This window comes from Dasypus novemcinctus, chromosome 15, assembly GCF_030445035.2.
Source record: "Dasypus novemcinctus isolate mDasNov1 chromosome 15, mDasNov1.1.hap2, whole genome shotgun sequence".
Taxonomy (NCBI): domain Eukaryota; kingdom Metazoa; phylum Chordata; class Mammalia; order Cingulata; family Dasypodidae; genus Dasypus; species Dasypus novemcinctus.
In genome coordinates this window covers 20,033,727-20,056,986 of record NC_080687.1, presented here as the reverse complement: position 1 = coordinate 20,056,986, position 23,260 = coordinate 20,033,727, and the positions used below count along the sequence as shown (strand labels likewise).

Sequence of the window (23,260 nt, the reverse complement as noted above, 5' to 3'; positions counted from 1 at the left end):
TATAACACTTAGCATTACTTTTTATGCATTGTATTTTAGAACCTGTAAGAAGTAAAAATTAGAGTTACATGCCAAAAAATACAATACAATAAAACTGGTACTTACACTTACTCATATGATTACCTTTCTTTATGCACTTCGATCCACTGACTGATGTCCCTTTAGTCTAGTTAGCATTGCTTGTAGGACAGGTCTAGTAGTGATGAACTCCCTTAGCTTTGTTTATCTGGGAATATCTTAATCTCTCTCTCATTTCTGACAGTCTCACAGAATATAAAATTCTTGGTTGGCAACTGTTTTCTTTCAGCACTTTATTTCATCCCTCTGCCTTCTTGTCTCTATGATTTCTGATGAGAAATTGGCACCTAATCTTATTGGGATGTCCTTATATCCAATACATTGTTTTTCTCTTACAGTTTTCAGAACTCTGTCCTCCTTGTCCTTTGACAGTTTGACTACCATCTGGGCAAGGTTTTCTTCAAGTAGGTCCTGTTTGTGATTCATTGGGTTTTCTCAAAGTGCATATTCATGTCTTTTGTGAAACTTGGGAGGTTTTCTTCCATTATTTCTTTGAATATTCCTTCTGCCTTGTTCCTTCTTCTTCTCTGGGACTCTCGTAATGCATATATTGGTGCACTTCATGGTGTCCCTCAAGTCTGTTAGGATATTCATGGGATAAGGTCCAAACAAAAGTAATCCTCCAGAGAGACTGTAAAGAGCATTGGTGTTAAGCAAAAGTCCATGGGTGCCTTCTGAAGTAGGATTGGGACCATGTGACAGAACCAACAACATGTGGGTGTGAGTTGTACACCACCTCCAGGCCTGGCCCTTAAAAGCTTCCTGTGGAATCTTCCAGCCTTCTCTTCTCCTGCTGCGGTGACCTGGTGGCCTTATGTCCCAGGTGGTGTCGTTACCAGATGGACTTTGCATAAACAAGAAAGAAAGTTTACTGTGTCAAGTCACTGAAATTTCAGAGCTAATTCGTGCCCTCCACCTATCCTATCCTACCTAAAGGATATGTGATGCAAAATCATTGGTCCAGAGGAAGCAATGCCTCCTTCCCCCCATCCCTGCCTCCACTTCCATGAATTAGCCCTGCGGGCTGGGGTAAGCATTGTTTAGCTGCTACTCCTCGCAAAAGGCAGTGCAGAAAGGAGAGAACACCTCTCAACCTCAGACTTATTTGTTCTGCGCTTGACAAATAATGAGGGGACTTCCAGAAGAGCAATTATCTCCTGGCACGCTAAGGAGTTGTTTCTCCCAGAAGATGTATACAGAGTCTGCTGTGGGAGCATAAAATTCACAAGACACACGGGCTCTGCCTCCCAGGTATTCCTAAAACTTCAGGGGCTGGAAGAGGGAGGTAGGGTACAAGGCTAAAGGCAGGAGAAGCGCAGGTCATAGAACACTGGGATGGAGGCCCCTCTGTGGAGCTCTGTGGGGCCACATGCACAGGCACTCACAGACACAGGTGGGTAACGAGGCCCATGAGAGAAACGCCCACTTCCGACTGAGGAAAAAGCCATGGGACTTGCAGTGAAAGGACTGGGGTTCAAATCCCATGTCCATTACAGATGACCTTGGGCTGATATTTAACCTCAATTTCTGTTCTGGAAAAAAAAGATGAGAAAAGCAATACTTGCCTTTTAACATTGCCGTAAGGATTAAATGAGAGTTAGACATAAACAGCCACAAAAACTAAAGAATGAGCAGAAAACATGTGTGTATCCCTTTCTAGAACAAAAAGCAGGCCCTCACAAACGTGCTTACTGATGAGGATGGCGGCTCCACGCGCCCATCCTCCGGCCGGCCCAGTCCTAAGCCAGGCTGCCTGACATCACCCAGAGGCCCCACGCTCCAATCAGGAGGCTGTGATAACAGAAGGACAACAAAGCCACCCTGGGAAGCCCAGTGTCAGCTGAACCTTGCCCCCAGAGGCCGGTCACAGTGGGGACAGGAGAAGGCTCTCCTCAGCCAAACACCATGGCGGGCAGGCTGCACCTCGCCCTGCTCAGCGCCTCGGTGGCGGTCCTCCTGCTGCCGGGGGGAAGTGGTAAGTTCCCACCCTTCCCAGCTTGCCCCGTGTGATTGCGGACGTGTCTCTCCCGTGGGAGGAGTGAAGGAGGGGTGAGAGTCGGGGCGATGCCCTAGGATCTCTGCAGTGTGGGCAGTAGGTGCCCCCTTTCTCCTGTCAAAGGCTGGTGTGAGGCAGCTGCCCTTCACATTTCCTAGCCGAGAGTGTATTTAGAACCAGCTGCTTCTTCCTCTGGGCGAGAGTCACCTGGGCAGATCAAAGGACACAGAGAGAGATAGAAACAGAGACAGAGGAAGAGAAAGACAAAGTGAGTGAGATGGAGAGAGGGAGAGACGGAGAAGTTCCCCCGTCGCCTTCTAGAGAAGCTGCGGAGAAATAGCGGGGGTCGGAGGTGAGGGGTGCTCAACAGGCAGAGAGGACCTTCCAAGGCAGGGAAGAGAGAAAGAGAAAGGAACCTGGTGCCTCCACCCCCAGGCTGGCCCAGGCCTGGAGAAGGAGCTGCAAAATGTGAGGCTAGGCAGACAAGGTCCTTGGGGCCAGCTGGGATACCTGGGCCTGTCCAAAAAGAAAGCAGCCCTGGAAAGGAAAGGGCACGCTTAGCTCAGGGAGAGGGGAGCGGGGAGGCGGCAGGCAGCCCCTCCCTGGGCTGGAAAGCACTGGGACTTGTTTGCTTGTGGGATAAAGTGAAAGCCAGGAGCACTGAGGAGCAAACAAGGAACATGGGTCTCCCAGATGGGGACCCCAACTGTTAAGTGGTAAAAGTGAAAGAAAAACAAAATCACAGAGTAGGGAAAGGAGGATTAGGAAAAATGCAAAAGAGGCTGAATTAAGCTTAGGTTCATCTGGCAGCAAGGACGCAGGCCACGCGGAAGGGGCGAGGGACTCAGGCAGTTGCAAACCTGGATGCAATTAGATCTGGGGAGTGTGTTAAATGTCGATTTCCAGGTCCCACTCTAGAAGGCAGGTGCACGAATCACAATTAGAAAAGCACTGGACTAAGGCTCAGATACCAGGCCTGAGGTGGTTGTGATACCTGGAACATGAGAGCCAGGAAAAGGAGAGTGTCAAGAGGAACCGGCATGCAGGGTAAACAAGGTTTTGCATTTCAAAGCAAAAATTTTCAGAGCAAGATTTGGTAGTAGATTGAATAGAGAGAGTAATAGGGAGGGGTCAACCCATAACTGTTTGAGCCTTGTGTTGCTGGGATAATGTAGGTGGCATTGAAAGAAATGGGGAATTTGGAAGGGAGAGTAATCTGAAGGAGGAATGAAGCTAACATGTATTGAGCATCGGTGCATACCAAACTCAACACCAGGAGTTTTCTACACTTATTAGAACAACTCTGAGAAGCAGGGTATTATGATTCCCAGTTTCCAATAGTAAGTAGTAAGTGACCACGATGTATTTGGGACTCAAGACTGTTTGATTCTAAAGTCCTGTCTTTCAGTTTTGGACATGGGGAATTCTGAGAAGGGGAGGGACATTCATCATGGATCTCATTCAAAGGTCAGTACCAGAAATATCAACTTGAAGGGTCACCTCTATTTTGGTGAGACTCTCTGAATTTTTCAGTGGAAGGAAGGTAGACAGGGAGAGTCAAAGGGCCAAGAAAAGAATCTTGAGGACCTTGCATAATCACAAGAAAGAAGAGGAGGTGGTGAATGAGAGAGGTGGGAGAACACGTGGTTTTGAATAACACTGTGGAAAAGGCCACAGAGATCCTCTAATCCAGGGTACTTTCATCAGCAAGAATCATTTGGGTGTCATGAAATCAATTTAGTGGGTGGTGACCAGCATTTTTAAACAATGAACTAGAATAGAAACAAATAGACAAAATCAGAGTAACCCACGTAGTAAGTGCTCTTTCTTAAAACTTCTATTTTAGTTGAATCTGTGTGCGTATACTGAGACTTGATATAAAATATACTGTTTATAATAGGTCATGGTCAAAAAGGTATCATAACCCCAACTTACTCCAGAGGGCTGAAGGATGGGTAGGACTCAGAGTGGCGGCTGGGTAGAGGGACACAGCTTGAGCCAGAGCACAGAGAGGAGTAGCTATGGGGGCAACACGGAGGTCACCCAGGCAGTGGCCTGGAGGCGCTCAACAAAGTGGATTGAGTAGGTTGATGCTGGGTGTGAATGTGCAGGGAGCCGACTGGATCTGCGTACTCTCCAGAGAAGGGTTCTGGGATCTAGAGCAGGTGCTTTATAATTTAACTCACGGAGGAGTCGTGAGTGGAGATGGGCATTCCCCTCCCAGCTTTCTTAATGCGAGAGGAAAGAGCTTTTTCCCCCTTTTGCAGCATGGAGGTGGATGTGGGCGTGGGTGTGACTCTGCAGGTGGTGGGGAAGGGTGGGTGACCCAGTGAAGCTCCCTTCAACTTTGTGTCCTTCACTGACTTCTAGTATTTGTTACCCGGGAACGTGCTAACAATGTCCTGGAGAGGATCAGGAGGGCGAATTCGTTTTTAGAAGAGATAAAGAAAGGAAACATTGAAAGAGAGTGTATAGAAGAGATTTGCTCATTTGAAGAGGCCCGAGAAGTCTTTGAAAACAACGAAAAAACGGTAAGGGTTAATAAGACAGGGATACCAGCGCCATACTATGCTGGGTTGATTGCAAATGCCACAACCGGAGGATGGAGAATGGTCAAAATTCCCATCTACTAAATAAGGACATATCTGAGACTAACAGTATATTCCATGCTGGGCTCCCACCTGAATTGCTCATTCTGTTCTATGGCCCTGCAAGGAGGAGAGAGCAGTGGAGTATATAAGGGATTTTCTAGTGTGAAGAGTTGGTGGAAGAGGTTTAAAGAATAAGAGCTACCTTGATTAGCATTTCATTTACTATTTGCAATGCCATTCATAGCGTCTCCTCACAAATCTGGTGAGACACATAAACTTGTTTCATCCATGGGAAAACTGAGGGGAAATTATGTGCCCCAAATCAATAAGAAGGTTTATAAGAACTTTTCAAAGTATTTTTAAATTAATTTTAAAACAGTAAATAAAATGTTTAATTTTAACTTATTCAAAATTTCAGCAATTGTTTTCATTCTTACGGAATTGTGCTTATAATTATATATGTACATATATGATTTTTAAAAATAGAATTGTAATGCAGATCCAATTTCATGTTCTGCTCTTTTCTTCAGTATCATTTCCCACTCTCCTGACTTCTGTATGGTTATCATGCTTAAAATTTTGTAGAACTAAATTATACTCGATTGCATGGATGCATTTAGTATTTTCATATTTTGGCTAAGTTATTTCTAAATATTGCTATTATGAAAATGCACATACAAATATTTCTTCTGGATTATCTTCCAAGAATGGCTTATCCAGAGAGGGATACTGAATCAAAGACTATGAACAGGGAAGCGGACTTGGCCCAGTGGTCAGGGTGGCTGTCTACCACATGAGAGGTCTGGGGTTCAAACCCCGGGCCTCCTTGACCCGTGTGGAGCTGGCCCACATGCAGTGCTGATGCACGCAAGGAATGCCGTGCCATGCAGGGGTGTCCCCGTGTAGGGGAGTCCCACGTGCAAGGAGTGCACCCCATAAGGAGAACTGCCCAGCGCAAAAGAAAGTGCAGCCTGCCCAGGAATGGCTCCACACACACGGAGAGCTGACACAACAAGATGATGCAACAAAAAGAAACACAGATTCCCGTGCTGCTGACAACAACAGAAGCGGACAAAAGAAGAACACACAGCAAAAAGACACAGAGAACAGACAACTGGGGCGGGGAGGGGAGAGAAATAAATAAATAAATCTTTAAAAAAAAAAATTATGAACAAGTTCCAGTTCCAAGCAAGGTGGAGTAAGAACTTTCCACCATGCCTCTCCCACCAAATGCAGCTATAAAACCTGGAACAGCTATTTGAGGACTTTGAAAAGTAAACAGCAGCAGGAACATCGATGAAGAAGACTAGAATTCAAAGTACTATGAAAGTGATGAGTTTATTATTTTTCCCCCATTCCTCATACCACTTGACTTGAGTCTGACATTCATAGATCAGTCAACACAACAATGGCAGAATATACTTTCTTTTCACTAAGATAGACCATATCTTGTGTCAAAAAAAAAAAAAAAACAACACCTTAACAAATTTAAAATGATTGAAATCATTAAGTGTGTTTTCTGACCAAATGGACTTGAACTAAAAATCAATAATAGGAAAATCTCTAAGCATTTGGAAATTAAACAATGTATTTCTAAATATTCCATGGGTCAAAGAGCAAATCTTAAGAAAAATTAGAAAATATTTTAACCTAAACAAAAATGAATATACAACATATAAAATCTATGGGATAGAGCTAAAGCAGTGCATAAAGTGCATTAAATTCCTATATTGGAAAAGAAGGAAGGTCTTAAACCAATCATCTAAGCTTCCACCTTAAGAAATTAGAAAAAGAACAAAATCCAAAGCAACCAAAAAAGCAAATAATAAAGAGCAGAAACCAATGAAAATGAAAACAAAAACCATGGAGAAAATCAATAAAATGAATAAATCTTTAGCAAGATTGATTAGAAAGAGAGAGAAAGCAAAAATTAACAATATCAGGAATGAAAAAGGGGATATTACTACAGGTTCTACAGGTACCAACAGGATATTAAAAGAATATCATAAACGACTCTATACACATAAATATGACAACTTGAACGTAAAGGACCAATTCCTCAAAAATAGCCAAAGACCAAAACACACGCAAGGTAAAAGAGTTACCTGTGAATTCAATTTCTTAGTTTAAAACCTTTTGAAAAAGAACTTTTCAGGTCCAGATGGTTTCACTGGTGAATTGTACCAAATGTTTTAAGGAAAAAATAATATCAATTCTACACTTTCTCTTTCCAAAATTAGAAGAGGGAAGAATAATTCTCTACTTGTTTTAGGAGGCCAGAATTACCCCGATACCAAAACCAAACAAAGACAGTTAAAAAAAGAAAAATACAGGGCACTATCTCGCATGAGCCTAGACATAAAAATCCTCAAGAAAATATTAGCAAATTGAATCCAGCAATATATAAAAAGGAATAATTTACTATAATCTAGTAGGGTTTATCCCAGGCGTGGAGAATGCTTCAATATTTGAAAAGCAATCACTGTAACCCATGATATTAACTCTTTAAAGAAGAAAATCTATACAATCATACCAATTGGTACAGAAAAAGCTTTTAACTAAATTCAATATTCATTCGTGATTTTAAAAAAACCTATCGGCAGACTACAAATAGAAAACTTCACCAACCTGAGGGAACTTACAGTTAACATCATATTTAATGGTGGAAATTGAATGCTTGCCCCCTATTAAAAGAACAAGGCAAAGATGTCCATTCTCAATACTCTGATTCAGAATCATCCGGGAAGTCCTAGCCACAAGGAAGGCTTAGCAATAGGTCAAGGGAGAAAAACAGGCACACAAATTGGAAAGGAAGAAATAAATTATTCCACCTTGCAGATGGCATGACAATTCACACAGAAAGTCCCAAGAATAAAAAATACTGACACATACCAGGTGCTAATGAAGATGCAAAGCAATTGGAGTACTCATACATGGCTTGTAGGAATACAAAATTGTACAGCCATTCTGGAAAACAGTTTGACAGTTTCTTATCAGGTTATATAAAGTTACCATAGGGAAGTAGATTTGGCTCAACTGATAGAGCATCTGCCTAACACATGGGAGGTCCAGGGTTCAAACCCGGGGCCTTCTGACCCATGTGGTGAGTTGGCCCATGCACGGTACTGATGTGTGCAAGGAGTGCTGTGCCATGCAGCGGTGTCCCCTGCATAGGGGAGCCCCACACGCAAGGAGTGAGCCCGTAAGGAGAGCCACCCCACGCAAAAAAAAGTGCAGCCTGCCCAGGAATGGTGCTGCACACACGGAGAGCTGACGCAGCAAGATGATGCAACAAAAAAGACACATGGATTCCCAATGCTGACAGTAAGAATACAAGCGGACACAGAAGAGCACACAGTGAATGGACACAGAGAGTAGACAACTGGGGGAGAAGGGAAGGGTAGAGAAATAAAAAAAATAAAGTTACCATATCACTCAGCAATCCCATTCCTATGTATCTACCCTAGAGAAATGAAAAGTTATGTTCACACAGAAATCAATACATACATGTTTATTGCAATTCTATCCATGACTGCCAAAACTAGAAATAACATGAATGTTTTTTATTGGGTGAATAGATAAACACACTGTAATACATCCATGCAATGGAATATACTACAGAACAGTAAAAGGAACAAACTATTGGCATACACATAACTTGGATGAATTTCAAAGGCATTGTGCTGACAGAAATAAGTCAATCTCACTAGATTATATAGTATGATTGCATTTTATGACGTCCTCAAAAAGTCATATAGAGACAAGAGCAGATTATTGGTGACAAGGGTTAAAAATGGGGGTTACAAGGAATGGGCAGGTTACAAGTTTGGGGGAATGATGAATTGTTCTGTATCCTGATAGTGGTGGTGGTTGCATGAAATACATAGAATTGTATACAAAAAGGAGTCTATTTTACTATGGATATTTTTTAAATAAAAATTTTAAAAGACAGAAAAATTTTTTTGAAAGACTATGACTAATATAAACTCTTGATGCCCTCTTTTAAAGCTGATTGTCAGTTGACATTTTTCCAGCTAACTTAATGACTAGTCACCAAGCATCTGATCCTTCATTGAATCTTTGACTCGGACATCTTAACTAAAAAACCATTCACTGAAAAAAGCAAACCATTTTGGGTACAATTCACTTCTTGGTGATTACCTTGAAAATGAATTTTCAATCTTCAACAAAGGTAATACATTTAAGATGATCAAAGTCATCTTTACAGATCCAGAAGATCTGAATAGCTTTTCCTTTTAGATTTCACAGTTTTAGATCAATTTGTTCTAGAAAGTCAACTCAGTTTGAGGAAATATCCTATTGAAGTTGAATTACCGAGTTATAATTTTTATCGGTGTAAAATGTCTGTTTTCCCTAATGTACTTTTAAATCTTTTTTTCCCTTTTAGACTGAATTCTGGAATAAATACAAAGGTGAGATATGCTTTCTATTTAAATCTGAAATGAGAAGAGTTCATTATGATATTTAAATTGGGGTAGATTGTATTTGAAATTTGAAAATACTTCCCAGATTTCCTTTCTGCTCTTGTTTGAATCTTAGTCATTCAAGACTTTTCTCCTCTGGCTATTTCCATAGTGGTTACTGTAAAATAGTCTTTTACAGCAATTTTATGGTAATTCCAGTTTTGTAGTTTACTTTAATAGATATAGATTTAAATCTGTTTATTCTCATTTGAGGCTATCAAAACCCATGATAATTTTTTTTAATCCAAGTGTATTAGATAGGAACAAAATATAGAATCTGAAATACTGGGTCCTTAATAAGGTAACCACTTTGATTTAAGGCTTATAGTAACTTAAATGGTCATTCATCTTGACTAGAGTTTTCGTTTCAGTAATAGTATTCAAATTTCTCAAAATGACAATCTGACCTATCTCTAAATTAGACTGTATAATTCCATGAAGAACTGTGAAGTCCCATGTTAGTACTGGACATCAGTCTTTATATTCTCATTTTACCCCAAAATCATTTGGTACAAGAAACTTAAACATTCCCTCTTGGCAAAGCTCAGCCCAGAAACAAGCATAAAGCTCTCACCTATTCTTTGTCTTTCCAGCTGGTCACCAGGCCAAATTTGCTCGCTCCAGCTGCAAGCACACTTTAAAACATCTCAGCAAAATTTGGAAAGCCCAATCAATGATCCAGTTAGATAAGCAGAACATCGCCAAATACCCAAATAATGGGCATCACGTGCACACAGCTGCACAAAGTGGTGAAAAAAATGAAGTCCAGATAGGAGAGATTGTTTACAGGGAAACAAGAAGCCATTTCAAATGTTTTCAAGTTATCTGAAAAGCGTGTGCCCAAGATCAACAGGGCAAAATAGTCTATGAAGTAAGAAATTATCTGCAAACTTTGGTTTCCAAATCTTTTCTTGGCAGATGGCGATCAGTGTGAAAGCAATCCTTGCCTTAATCTGGGCAAGTGTAAGGATGGTCTCGGGGAGTACACCTGCACCTGCTTGGAGGAGTTTGAAGGCAAAAACTGTGAATTATGTAGGTTCCTTTTCTTGTTGTACCTTAAGATCAGAATTACCTAAAGCATTAAAGGTGGAAAAGAGAGAAAAAAATGAAACCCTAATGAAAATGTCTTATATTATATTATTTCTAATGTATATAGTAAAGCCTGTGCTCTAGTATATATTCCCATTATAGTCGTAGCAAAAAAATAAAAATGCAAAATATGACCTCCAAATCATTCGGTTTGGGGGTACAATCAGGGAGACACATATTCAATTCTCTTTTCCTCTGAAAGAGACTGCAGAACATTCACAAAGTAAATCATCCTTTAATAGATAAGCAAGAATCCACACTTTTCCTTGGAGTAAAATGTATTTCTCATTCTCTGTTATTCATATTCCTTGTGATCATGAGCAGTGAATCTAAATCACTTTCTCTTAGCTAACTTTGCCAACACAAACCTCAATGTTTAATAGCTGGGATTATCCAATTACAAAAATCTGATACATTTAGTTAATTCTATGTGGAAAAATCACTAAGAATTTTCTCTAATCATGCTGATTAATTTTTTATAAACATTAGGTTAGTATTGGACCAGTTTCCGCTAAGGAAAAACATTTAGATTTTTAAAACATTACTTAATTTTATCATCTTTAGAACATGTTTTAAATTAGATTTCTTTTCAGTGTTCCCCAGTGGGAATATCACTTATATATCATTCCATTGACAGTCCAAAGTTACCTCACCTGCACACCATTTGGCTAACTGAAACATGGTGCTGGACAGATTCCCAGGGCTATTATAAATGTTTTCCAAAATTCCATTAACATTGATCTTTGCTCTATAATTATATTTTAATCAAATCCCAAGTAGAAGAATGTGAAGTAAATTGCCATGGCTTGCATCATTAATGTGAGTTTGAAGTTCAATATTCTATACATATATTGAAAGCAGATTGGATGGCTTGGGCTTCCCGTTGGTGCTACTGAACTTCCAGAGGATGCGTTCAGCCCAGCCTTGAGGTACCATCAGTCAGAATCCCAGAAACCTAGCATTTGCTGGGGAGCCACAGCTCCATATCAAGGCACTGAGCAAAGGTGGTTTTACTGCCACCATTTTACAAATGAGGACAATGAGCTCCGTAGAGTTTCAGTAACTTGTCCAGAGTCACACAGCTAGCAAAGGCAAGGGTGGCCTTTGAACTTGGGGCAGCCTGACCCCAGGACCTGTGCTTTGCCACTTCTCGGCCTGTCCTGGACTGCAGTCCAGTGCTCAGGCCCCAGGATACACTTCTTGACACCTCCTGGCATTGTCCCATCCCTCCAGCTTGACAGGCTCTCTGCAGTATTTCAGGGCATGTCCCTAGAGCACCTTCTGCACAGCTTCCTGAGGGAAGGACCCTGGTGGTTTATTGGTGCCTGGTGCGATATCTGATACCCGCTCGGTGTTCACTAATGGTTATTTTTGTTTTTCATTTGTTTGTTGTTGTTGTTTTAGTTAGCAAAATGAGTGAATTAAGGAAAAGAGTTGGACTTCAAAGGAAACCCTACCTAATTGCAGGGCACCCAGAGCCAAAGTACAATTTACCATAATCCAAGTTAGAAACATCCCCCCTGAGAAAAAAGGCAGGGCCCCTCTTGGAGCAGTGTGCCTTTGGGCTTGTCCGAATGCCGCAGGAGTTGATAGGATTTGACTGAAGAAAATAACTTCCCTGAAATAGAATTTTTTGAGGGAAAACATCCTGAAGTATTGGTTGCCAGGCTTCACATTCTAGCTGAGTTTTCATGGAAAGGTGAATGAGCACAGCCTTGAACCAAATCACAAATGAGGCCGAAGATTAAGAAAAGGTTAGTTTAGTCTCCATCCCACCTGCCAACCAAGAGGACCACCACACCAGGTGCTTATGGTGTCTTAATTCCAAAGAGAATCAAGTAGCCTTGTGGTGGAAGGGGCCTCTGAGGCCACCCTGCCTTCAGCCTTCGCTTGACCACGTTGCCCCCCAAGAGCACCCTCCTCTACCAGGCAAGCCACCCCACTGTTGCGCAGCTCTCTGAGGAGAGACCTCACGCCCTTCTTAAAGATAATGCAGATCCTTTTGTGGCTCATAAGTATGATGAATGGGTGTTCACACATTTGTGTGAGATGTGCTTCCCTCAAACCTTATTATGACATTGGTACGTTATCCATCTGACATGAAAAAAAAAGGAAAAAGACGAAGATACATGCTTACATGCTTTCCCTTCCTTGGAACTGTCCCCCTAGCACACTATTTGCAAACCTTCAAGCCTCGTGGACCCCCTGACTAGGAATGCTCAGGTTTTCAAGTCCTTCCCAAAGTCTGGAAGCCAGCTCAATGCTTTGGCCAGTACAGAGCATGGCAGGGCTTTCTCTCCCCTGCCGCGGATGCCACGTTTCTACTAGAGCAGCCTGGGGAGGCAGTAGGAGTTTCAAAATAGCTCATATTGAAGCTGTAGTTACCTCAGCTCCTCAGTCTGCTCTTGACTGTCCTGTCCTGTTTGCACTGGAATACAGGATGTGACATTTAGCCCTGCTGACGTTTATCTGGGGGTTCCTGATCCTCTGTTCTAGCCTGGTGGCCTGCCCGTGTGGTTGCAGGGTAGGATGGGACAGAGCTGGTGCTGGCTGGTCTCGCATTCCCGCTGGTGCTGCGCTCCTTCCTTCCGAGGAAGGTGACATACCCCTGACCAGCCTTAGCCTCAGTTCCCCTGGTCATATCCTGACGATCAATGTGCATTTCTCCTGTGCAGTCACACGGCAACTCTGCAGTTTGGACAATGGGGACTGTGACCAGTTCTGCACCGAAAAGCAGAACTCCGTGGTGTGTTCCTGTGCCAAGGGTTACACCTTGGCTGATGACGGCAAGACCTGCATCTCCACAGGTAGGAAGAGAATTTGAGGTCACACCGCACCAGAGCTACCTGGGGTCATTGTGGCAGAGAGTCTCCAGACTCAGGGAAGCAAATCCCGGTGCTGGGTGGGCAAGGACAATCCAGAGGCTTCCATGTGGGACTTGGCAGGTGATGTGGGAGCCAGGAGAACGAGAGCACCTGGTGCTTTGCACTCCAGCAGTTGTGTTGGATGTAAAGACTGCAGGCTGTGGAAACAGACATGTCCTTTAGCTCTGTGAAACGGGTGCATTATTGTTTTAGTCTCCTTGGCTACCCAAGCAAATACCATGAAGTGGTTTGGCTTAAACAGTGGGAATTTATTAGTTCTTGGTTGTGAGACCAGGAAAATATCCAAATCAAGGTGATGCTTTCTTCCCAAAGACCAGCTTCTCTGTCACATGGCAGAGCACATGATGTTATCTGCTAGTCTCACCCTTCTCTTCCCGGTTTCACTGATTTCAGCTTCTTGCTTCCGTGGCTCTCTCTCTCTCTCTCTCATCTGAATTTCATTCCACTTATAAGGACTCCAGTAACAGTACTGCAGTTTGAGGAGCACTGCTCTGCAAGCTATAACATCACTTTGTCTTCTGGAAGCTGCTACCACTATCTCATATTATGTCAAGGAATTTTGTTCCTGTTCTTCTTGTCTATTATTCCTTCAGGACCATTATAAAAAGTATTTCAGAAGATAAATAATAAAGAAAAAAACAAGAGATTTGTTAACTCTCTAAACAAGGAGTAGACAATGCTATTTACATTTCTATTGGTAATGAACCATTAAGCTTAAGCTGGTCCAAAAATATTTTAACTGAACCCACAACTTGTCTAATAAAATTTTTTCCCTAAATCAATTTCTTCATATGCATGAAATTTATTAAATTCAGGAATAACTGAAAGTTAATTTAAAATAATGTTTGATGTTGGAAAATAAAATCAGGTAACTTCCTAATGCAAATATGTCTGTTCTAGATCACGGACAAGCTATTTTAGAATTAAAGGGCAGTGATTACAAATATCAGCTTACTCTGATGGCCACAGAACTAACAAACTGTAGAGTGAAGAACGTTTTATCTCGGGCTATCCAATTCACCAAAGTCTACTGAAAGGAAGGGAATTACTTTCAGAACTTGGGCACACACAGATAAAAAACTAAGTTTTACTTATCTGTTCTTAGACAAAAACAGACAACAGAGGGAAACCACTTCAAATCTGTTTTCAAATCATTTGTTTTCCTCTGCCACGCATCTTTTCTGGCCTTTCCTACACCTCCCCCTTCGTCTGTCTTACCCCATTACCTGCTGCCTTTATCTTCTCCCTGCTTCCCACCCTTTTTCCTCAGCCCTCCTTTGTCCCCTTCTCTGCCTTATTGTCTTGATTGTATGGGAAGGAAGTTTTCTAATAATTACCAGGTATCCCCCTTGTGCTTGGTGCTTTTAAGGATAGCTATAATTTTTTTTTGGAAATTATTATACAAAGCTATGTCATATTGCCCTTTCTTATACTTCAGGTTGTTTGCGTATATTGTTCCTTCTGGAACACTTTTTTCCCCAACACATCACTAGGAAATTTTTCAAACACACAGCAAAGTTGAAGAATTTTACAGCAAGTCCCCATATAGCCATGGCCTGGACTATATCATTAACATTTTACCATACTTGTTCTATCACACGTATAGCCTCAATTTGCGGCCCCCCCCCCCAATCCATCCATCAAGCCATCTTATTTTTTTTGGTACATTTAAGAGTAAAATGCAGACATCTGTGTCTTTTTCCTTCAATACTTCAGCATACTTATCATAGACTAGAGATCAATATTTGTTTACAGTGTTTTCATTTGAGGTAAAATTAACACAGAAACCTGAGGTGTCTATTAACTGAGTTTTGACAATTCCATTTGCCTATGTAAACCAACCCCCATTATTCCAGAAAGTTCCTTCATGCCCCTTCCCAGTTAGTAGAATACTCTTATCCAAGCTCTTTATCCCCGTCAGTTTTCAGATTAGAAAACCGAGATTCAGATCCATGAAATGTGTTGCCCAAAATTGCACCCTTATTAATATGTTAGGGCAGGGCTGGACCTTTTCCCCAGGTGCCTCAGACTCTAAAGCAGATACTCTTTCTACTACACTGCGAATTATTTGTGCGGGTTAGGGAGATTTTCACTTTGCTTAAAGGCCTGGGGATATTATTTTTCTTTTAGATCCTTACCCCTGTGGAAAACATACTCTGAAACGAAGTAAAAGGTCACTGGCCCAGGCCGACACGGGTAGTGGAAATGCCTCTGAAGCCACCACGCCGAAGCAGAATGATGATGACCTGGCTCCGACAGTGAATTCTTTAGACCTGTCGATCTACAATGACACATATGTTGAGCCGGATAGCAGTATCGTCATACGGGTAGTGGGCGGAAGGGATTGCAAAGACGGCGAATGTCCTTGGCAGGTAACGCTAGCCAAGTCAGCCCTTAACTGAATCACCGTCAGCGTGAACCACAAAACATGTATTTAGCATAGTACGTGAACATTTCCTGACTTGGTACAAAGGTGTGACACCAGGCGCCAACCTCTGGCAATCAGCACTCCGAGGCACAGGTCTGCACTAGGACAGGGGGGCTTAAGCCAACCTCAAGCACACCTGAGCATCCTCTCTCTCCATGCCAGTGGAGTCGAAGGACACTCCAAACTCCAGATGTTGAAGGAGCATGCAGAGACAGGACGAGGGGGTGGAAGAGAAGTGACTGGGGGCCTCAGCCATCCCCCCTTCCCCACCTCCCCAACCCTTTCCAATCACGCATTTTTTATTAATTACCTTCTGTGTGCCTAGATTATGCCATGTTCTGTGAAACGGCTGGGGCGATTTCTGCCCCGGCCTTCAAAGGTCTTAAAACCTCTACCTTAGTCTGAGGAGAGAGGGTGAAAATCATCGATCAGGTGCCAGCTCAAAGTGCAGATCATGGCCAGCTGGGAGCAGGGATGGTCCTGCCCGTGGGTGCTGCCCATGGGTGCTGGACAAGCGCTGCGGTTTCCTCCTCTCACTGACTGGACACAGAAAGACTCCCCCTTCTTGTTTCACTTCTGATTTGGTAAATTGCTTTTCTCAGACATCTACATCCTAACGAAGTAGCTAGTACCTTAGAGAGAAGCACATCCATTGGTTTTCAAAGGTAAAAAGTACTCTATTGATGGTCAATTTGGACTACAGTTGCCAGATTTAGCAAATAAAAATACTAGGACTCCCAATTAAATTAGAATTTGAGATAAACAAAGAATTTTTTAGGATAATCATGCTCCAAATATTGCATAGACTATACATAGACTAAAAATTATTGGGGAGCAGGTGAAGCTCAGTGGTTGAGTGTCTGCTTCCCATGTATGAAGTCCCAGGTTCAATCCTTGGCACCTCCTTTAAAAAAATTATTTGTTGTTTATCTGAAATTCAAATTTAATTAGGCACCCTGTATTTCATCTGGCAATCCTAACTTGGACTTGAATTTTTTAGTGTCCAAAGCCAAAATGGCCTTTTTTAAAAAATAAAACTTTATTGAAACATATCATACATACATGAACATACATAAACAATAAATGTGTAGTAAAATTTGTGAATTTACAAAACAGACAGGCATATCATCATACAAGACTCCCTTACATCTCCTTATCACCAACACCTTGCAGTGTTGTGAAATATTTGTTACAAACTATGAAAGAACATCATCAAAATATTACTAACTATAGCCCACATCTTATATTTGGTATATTTTTCCCCCAGCCCACCCCATTATTAATACCCTATATTAGTATTAAGTATTTATTATTGTTCATAAGAGAACATTCTCATTCTGTCCTGTCAACTACAGTCCATCATCTACCACTACCTTTCCTGTGTTATACAATCCTTTCAATGTGTACACTCAGTGGCTCTCATTCTCATCACAGAGTTGTGCTGTCATCATCTCAGGCAGTTCAAAATGGCCTTTCTTATGAGCAAACATCCATAGCTGCCAGCAACATTCAGAAATGACCTCAGTTCTCCCCTCACTTGTAGGTTACGCTAGAGGTAGCCAATTGTAGAAATGATAAAGGAAAGGAACTATCAAAATATATCCATCATTCATTCATTCAACACATGTACTGAAAACTTATTTAAAGGCAGATATTGAGCTGGATGTTGTGTATTTAGCTCACTAAAGCTAGCTCCCTGACATATAGAAAATGTAAAATCTAGGAAGGAAGGTGAAATCTACCCAAATAATCACAATTCAAGTTAGTGTGTGATAAGGATTACCAAAAAGGTACCAATGTAAACACTGAACTTGAACTAGGATGAATGGAAAAAGTTTCCTAAAGAGTTGAGGCATTGGATTTGGGACTCTAAAGAATAGTTCTGATTGGAGTTCCATTAGTGAAGATGATAGGGAAGGCACTCTAGTCAGAAGGAATGTAAGAGCAAAGGCACTGAGGCACGGTTTTCATCAGGGGATACTCTCATCAGGTCTGGTGTGATTTATGATTCTTGTTTTCCTAGTCTAAGACTTGGCAAATTGCCTTATCCACATCATTAGGAAGAACAGTTGATGTCCAGTTCTTAGAAACATTGACTTTCCCTTCACTTGGTTACTCAAGTTAGATTATAAGTTAATAAACTATATATATATTTTTAAAAATTACTACTTCATTCCAGTCATGAACGTCTTTAAGAATTCTTTTGGAACTTGATATCATCAATTATTTCATTGACCTACAAATAACTCCCCATCAATGAATATTATTTAGAGGATGCAAAATTCCCTAGAGAAAAGAGAATAAAAATATGCTCCACCTCCAAATTTGTAAGCCCAGCTCTTTTGGGGAAAGCAAAAGTAAAATAAGAGACTTGTCTCTCTTGGCCTGTCAGTGCCCTTTCCCCTGTGAAATATTAATATCCCTCACTCGCAAGTTCTTTCAGGTAAAGTCTGCCAGGAAGAAAATCACTGTTAGGCGTATCTACAAGGATTCCAAAGAAATTCCCCTTTAATGGTAGTGTTTTGTGCACTATGGGAGATTGGTTTGAATAGTTGGACCATTCCAAGGACTATAAAGTCACACCTGTTTAGGTAAATATTTTCTCCAAAGACTGTCATTTGCTCGTCTGGGGTATAAATCATAGGTAATATCACCACAAAAGGTATCATAGTGCTTTTTTTCAAAGGCACTTGAAATATATCATGTGCACAGCCCTTTCTAGGATACTCTGACAGATTCAGAAGAAATAAAAGACAAATTACTGTCAAAGTGAGTTTATAGTGCAGGTGGAGAAAGACATAGGTTAAACATGAGAACCATCCTCAAGAGACTGCCTTTGGCACTTAGTAAGGTTTCGTTAAATGTTTGTTGAATAAGTCAATCAATATGTTGATCCATAAAGCAAGTGTAATGGAGATGCCTAAACCCAGGATACGAAAATTCAAAGAGTGAATTAGGAGATAGGAGTTTGGGAAAGGTTCCATGGAGGTAAATCATGGGCTGGTTCTTCACAAGTGTAGCATTTGGAGTAGCAAGAGGGTATCAGATGGGAGCAACCACTGGGATACACAGGACAGAGCAAGGTGGACTGGAACTGTGTTGGGGAGCAGTGAGCGAAGAGTTAGATGGACAATGTGGAATGAATTCGTTTGGGTCTTGCATTCCAATCTAAAGAGTTAAGGTTTGATTCCAGAGGCAAGAGGGAGGCTACTTGAGTTCTCAAGCAGGGGGCAGGATAGAAGGGAAGGTGGCAGACCCCTTGAGGGATATGGGGGATGCCCTAACCCAGGCAGGAAGTGAGGAGACTGTTGTGAAGGCAGGAAAAATGGAAAAGAACGCTTGAATTGAGACGATAGTAGGGAGCACTGCTTGAAAAGGACTTTGGATAAAAGGTACTCTCTTAAATTCCTCCTCTCGGAAAGTCAAATAAAACCTGGTCTATTGGCTAAACTGTTCCCAAACTTTTATCTGGCTTTGCAAATACAAGCCAGGAATCAACAACTTTCTTGTTATAGGCTCTACTCATAAATGAAGAAAATGAAGGGTTTTGTGGAGGCACCATCCTGAGTGAGTACTACATCCTCACTGCAGCTCACTGCATCCTCCAAGCCAAAAGGTTCAAGGTGAGAGTAGGTAAGTGACTGCTCCCCAATACTCTCCTCAGGTACATGGAAAGAGGTGCCCCTTTGTCACTTTCTAATTTTTTACAGATCACCAGAACTTCTAAAATTTGTTGGCAACACTAGTTGAAAGGCCAAAACCCTGAGTGTGTGTGGGGGTGGGGCCTGGGGGGTGTGGTTCACAGAGGAGAGGAAGGTGAGGAGGAGGAAAACTAGGAAGAGGAGGAGGCAGTGACTTTCCCTGAGTTGGCCACTCCCTTCTCCCTGTATGGTTCCTCTCTTGCTGGCTCCTTGTGTCACAGCATGATCCTCCTTCCGCTCCTTCTTAGTTGTCCTTTCCTTGGGAAGTCTTCGAGACTTCCCTGACTAGGTCAAATCTCTCTCTCAAATTCTGTCACTTATATTTCTGGGATTGTTTCATTGATGTCTTGTCTTTCTCTCCCAGGGGTCCATGAGCTTGAATTGAAATTCAAAAAAATTATTATTCTGGTGGGGATATGTTGGTGCAGGTGTGATATATTTATTAAATAATACACAGTACAATGTGGACTTAGGAAGGGGTCCGTGGTTTTTACCTGACTGACAAAGGGGTCCGTGGAACAAAAAAGTGTTAAGAACCCCTACTCCAAGGCAATGCTGGTCTATAAAAATATCATGCAAGCCACAAATGTGAGCCATGTGTATAATTTTAAATTTTCTAGTAGCCACATTTAAAAAGTACAAAGAAACAGGTGAGATGTATTCAAACAATATCTTTTGTTTAACCTTGCATCTCCAAAATATTATCATTTCAACAGGTAGTCAATTTTAAATTTATTAATGAAATATTTTGCATTCTTTTTCCTATAAATTCTTTGTAATTTTACCCTTTCAGCACTTCTCGATTCAGACTCATCACAGTTCAAGCACTCAATTGTCACACACGGCTGGTGGCGAGCAGCATATTAGACAGCACAGGTCCAGAATAAAAGATATTCATCTGGCTTACAATACATAATCAGAAATATTTGCCAAAAGAGTGAAAGTATCTGAAGTACTAAATAAACATGTATACAAAAATGCCACTAATGGAAACTCCTGGGTGGCGAAATTGAAGATCATTTTCATTCGCTTCTTAATGCTTTTATATTTTTCAAATATTCTAAAGTGACCATATTCCATTTTTAATCGGGAAAAAAAAAACTTCTTTAAAAAGTAACAAGTGTAGAAAGGCAGGTTTGCTTAGTGAAAAAACATGTTTTTTTGTTTTGTTTTGTTTTTTTTAATTTACTTCTCTCCCCTTCCCCACCCCTCATTGTCTGTTCTCTGTGTCCATTCGCTGTGTGTTCTTCTGTGTCCGCTTGCATTCCTGTCAGCAGCACTGGGAATCTGTGTCTCTTTTTGTTGCGTCATCTTGCTGCTTCAGCTCTCTATGTGTGCAGCGCCACTCCTGGGCAGGCTGTGCTTTTTTTTGCGCAGGGAGGCTCTCCTTGCATGGCACACTCCTTGCACGTGGGGCTCCCCTATGTAGGGTACAGCCCTGCATGGTACAGCACTCCTTGTGCACATCAGCACTGCACATGGGCCAGTTCACCACATGGGTTAGGAGGCCCGGGGTTTGAACCCTGGACCTCCTATATGGTAGATGGATGCTCTATCAGTTGAGCCAAATCTGCTTCCCAAAGCGTGGTTTTTTAATCAAGCAATTTTAGGTGTGTATCTTGGCTAAACCAGGCTGACTGACCTTGGGGAAATAAATGGCTTCTTTCTTATAATCCATTTTTATCTTCTCCACAAAATGGGGAAGACAAATCATGCCTTCTGAGATTTTGAACATTAGAAATTTTGATATAAAGTCTTAACATGGTGCCAGGTGAGCATTCCAAAAACGCCACAGTCACGCATACACATGTGTACATGCACATGCATGCGCTCCCCCACGCATGCACCTGCACGTTCATACACACTAAGGAGGCAGTCAGAAGGGGAGAAGACATGGTCGGATCCTACCCCAGTGACAGCTTCTGTTGCTTTCCCCCTGCGCTCTATATCTCTTGAAATGTCTCCCTTTACTGCCTTTCACTGCCAGGCTCTTCTCTGATCATCTCACTCGGGTATATGAGCTGATATCACTGAAAAGAAGTGTGGACAATATGGTCCTTTCCTTTTTCAGAGCTCCTGATCCAGTGGAGACACAGACTGGGAAAAAAAATTAGGAGGCAATATAATCGCTTACTAGAACAAAGGACAAGGGGAGGGGAAGGTCATTGAATTGTATCTACCATGGTATGAACAGACTATTGTGTTTTTCATCATATTCCAGGTGATCTGGACACTGAAAAGGAAGAAGGCAACGAAATGGCTCACGAAGTGGACTTTATAATAAAGCACAACAGATTTGTCCAACAAACCTATGACTGTGACATCGCCGTCGTGAAACTGAAGACGCCCATCACATTTCGGATGAACGTGGCTCCTGCCTGCTTACCGGAGAAGGACTGGGCTGAGTCCATACTGATGACTCAGAAAACAGGCTTCATCAGCGGGTTTGGGCGCACCCAAGAGAAGGGCCGCCCTTCGTCCACCCTCAAAATCCTGGAAGTGCCCTACGTGGACCGGACCACGTGCAAGTTGTCCAGTAGTTTTACAATCACCCAGAACATGTTCTGTGCAGGCTACGACTTGAATCCTGAAGATGCCTGTCAGGGCGACAGTGGGGGACCTCACGTCACCCGCTTTAAGGACACCTATTTTGTCACGGGGATCGTCAGCTGGGGAGAAGGATGTGCGAAGAAAGGAAAATACGGCGTCTATACCAAAGTCACCTCCTTCCTCAAGTGGATCGAGAGGTCAATGAAAGCCAGGGGAGGGACCCAGCTGCAGCCCCCACCCAGCTGAATGACCCCCAGCAGCTGTGGATGTGGACTCTGCTTGTTTGTTCCAGTAACAGCAGATCATTCCCATTAAAATACATGCAATTCTATTCAAAAGGTCTGCTGGTTGGAGTTCTGGTTTGCTTTTAGTACTAACCCTCTTCAACAGAATCTTTGGATAGGTTTTCCTGTCTGCAATGATTAGAGCTGGGTAAATTCCTTCTCCTGATTTTTTTCTTATTCTATTAAAGTGAAAAAATGGAAAAAAAAAATTCATTTGGAACACTAGATTCTGCCTTTCCCTAGCCAGGTTGGTAAATTTCTTTTGGAAATTTTATGCTTGAACAGAACAAGCCACTAGGCTATCCCAGATGATGACGCTGCTCAAGACTATGATCAGATGAGTTCCTGTTCATATAACATTTTTCTCTTTTTAACTGACCTAAACCGCCCAGCCTTAGGCGGCCACACTCAAACCTTGAGAATAAATGACCAAGGTTCTAATGAGTGCAGATAGAAGGCAAGGCTGGAATCAGGACCAACCCCATGATTTGGTGGCATCTGCCCTGTGCGGTACCACTGGTGGGGAGTTGCCAATAGGTGCCAGCAGAGCCCCCCTGTGACCTGGACTGCCCTCATTCCTCTCCCCTGTGAATTAGCCTGGCGGGAGTGCTTCTTCCACGTGACCTCTTATAAAGTACAAGTGCCTAGTAAGAAAAGGTCCAGAGAGCTTCTCATTGGCATGAATATTTTTAAATGGATCTAACTGGCTCTCCAGTTTGCTTTCACATCAGAATCATCTGGGGGTGATTTTAAAACAATATCCCAATGTCCAGACCACATTCCCCAGAAATGCAGACTTAATTGGTATTTCTTAAAAAGCTTCTGAGGGGGGTCTATTGTGCACACTCAAGAAACTGGCGTTGTTTCCTGAAACCCCATGTAAAATGTTCATCAGCTGGTAACTGCCACCCTCCAATGCAATGCTTTTCAAACCTGGCTGCACCTTAGAATCATCTGGAAGCTTTGAAAGACCTGATGCCCAGGCCACATCCCAGATTGCTTAAACCAGAATCTCAGAGGGGGTGCGGGTGAGGGATCCAGTTATCAGAAGTTTTTAAAGCTCCTCAGGGGATCTCAAGGTGCGGCCAAGGTGAAAATGAAGGGTGTGTGTGCTGGAAGAAATGGTATGAGGACTGTTCTCGTTTCCTCTACAAGGAGACTTGGAGAGATTACT

General features: G+C 42.1%; 1 protein-coding gene and 1 non-coding gene across 2 annotated transcripts; both read left to right on the top strand.

Annotated features, from left to right (window-relative positions):
- Nucleotides 1-1,897: 1,897 nt before the first annotated feature.
- F10 (coagulation factor X) lies at nucleotides 1,898-22,140 on the top strand. Its single transcript, XM_004450741.3, has 8 exons — nucleotides 1,898-2,053; nucleotides 4,445-4,605; nucleotides 9,074-9,098; nucleotides 10,068-10,181; nucleotides 12,914-13,045; nucleotides 15,254-15,495; nucleotides 19,067-19,184; nucleotides 21,474-22,140. Exons 1-8 carry the CDS (start codon nucleotides 1,984-1,986, stop codon nucleotides 22,046-22,048), a joined length of 1,437 nt encoding a protein of 478 aa, XP_004450798.2. The 5' UTR covers nucleotides 1,898-1,983; the 3' UTR covers nucleotides 22,049-22,140.
- LOC111762381 (small nucleolar RNA U13) lies at nucleotides 12,235-12,338 on the top strand. The gene has a single exon (XR_002795502.1). It is a non-coding gene; the product is annotated as a small nucleolar RNA U13 (small nucleolar RNA).
- Nucleotides 22,141-23,260: the final 1,120 nt, after the last annotated feature.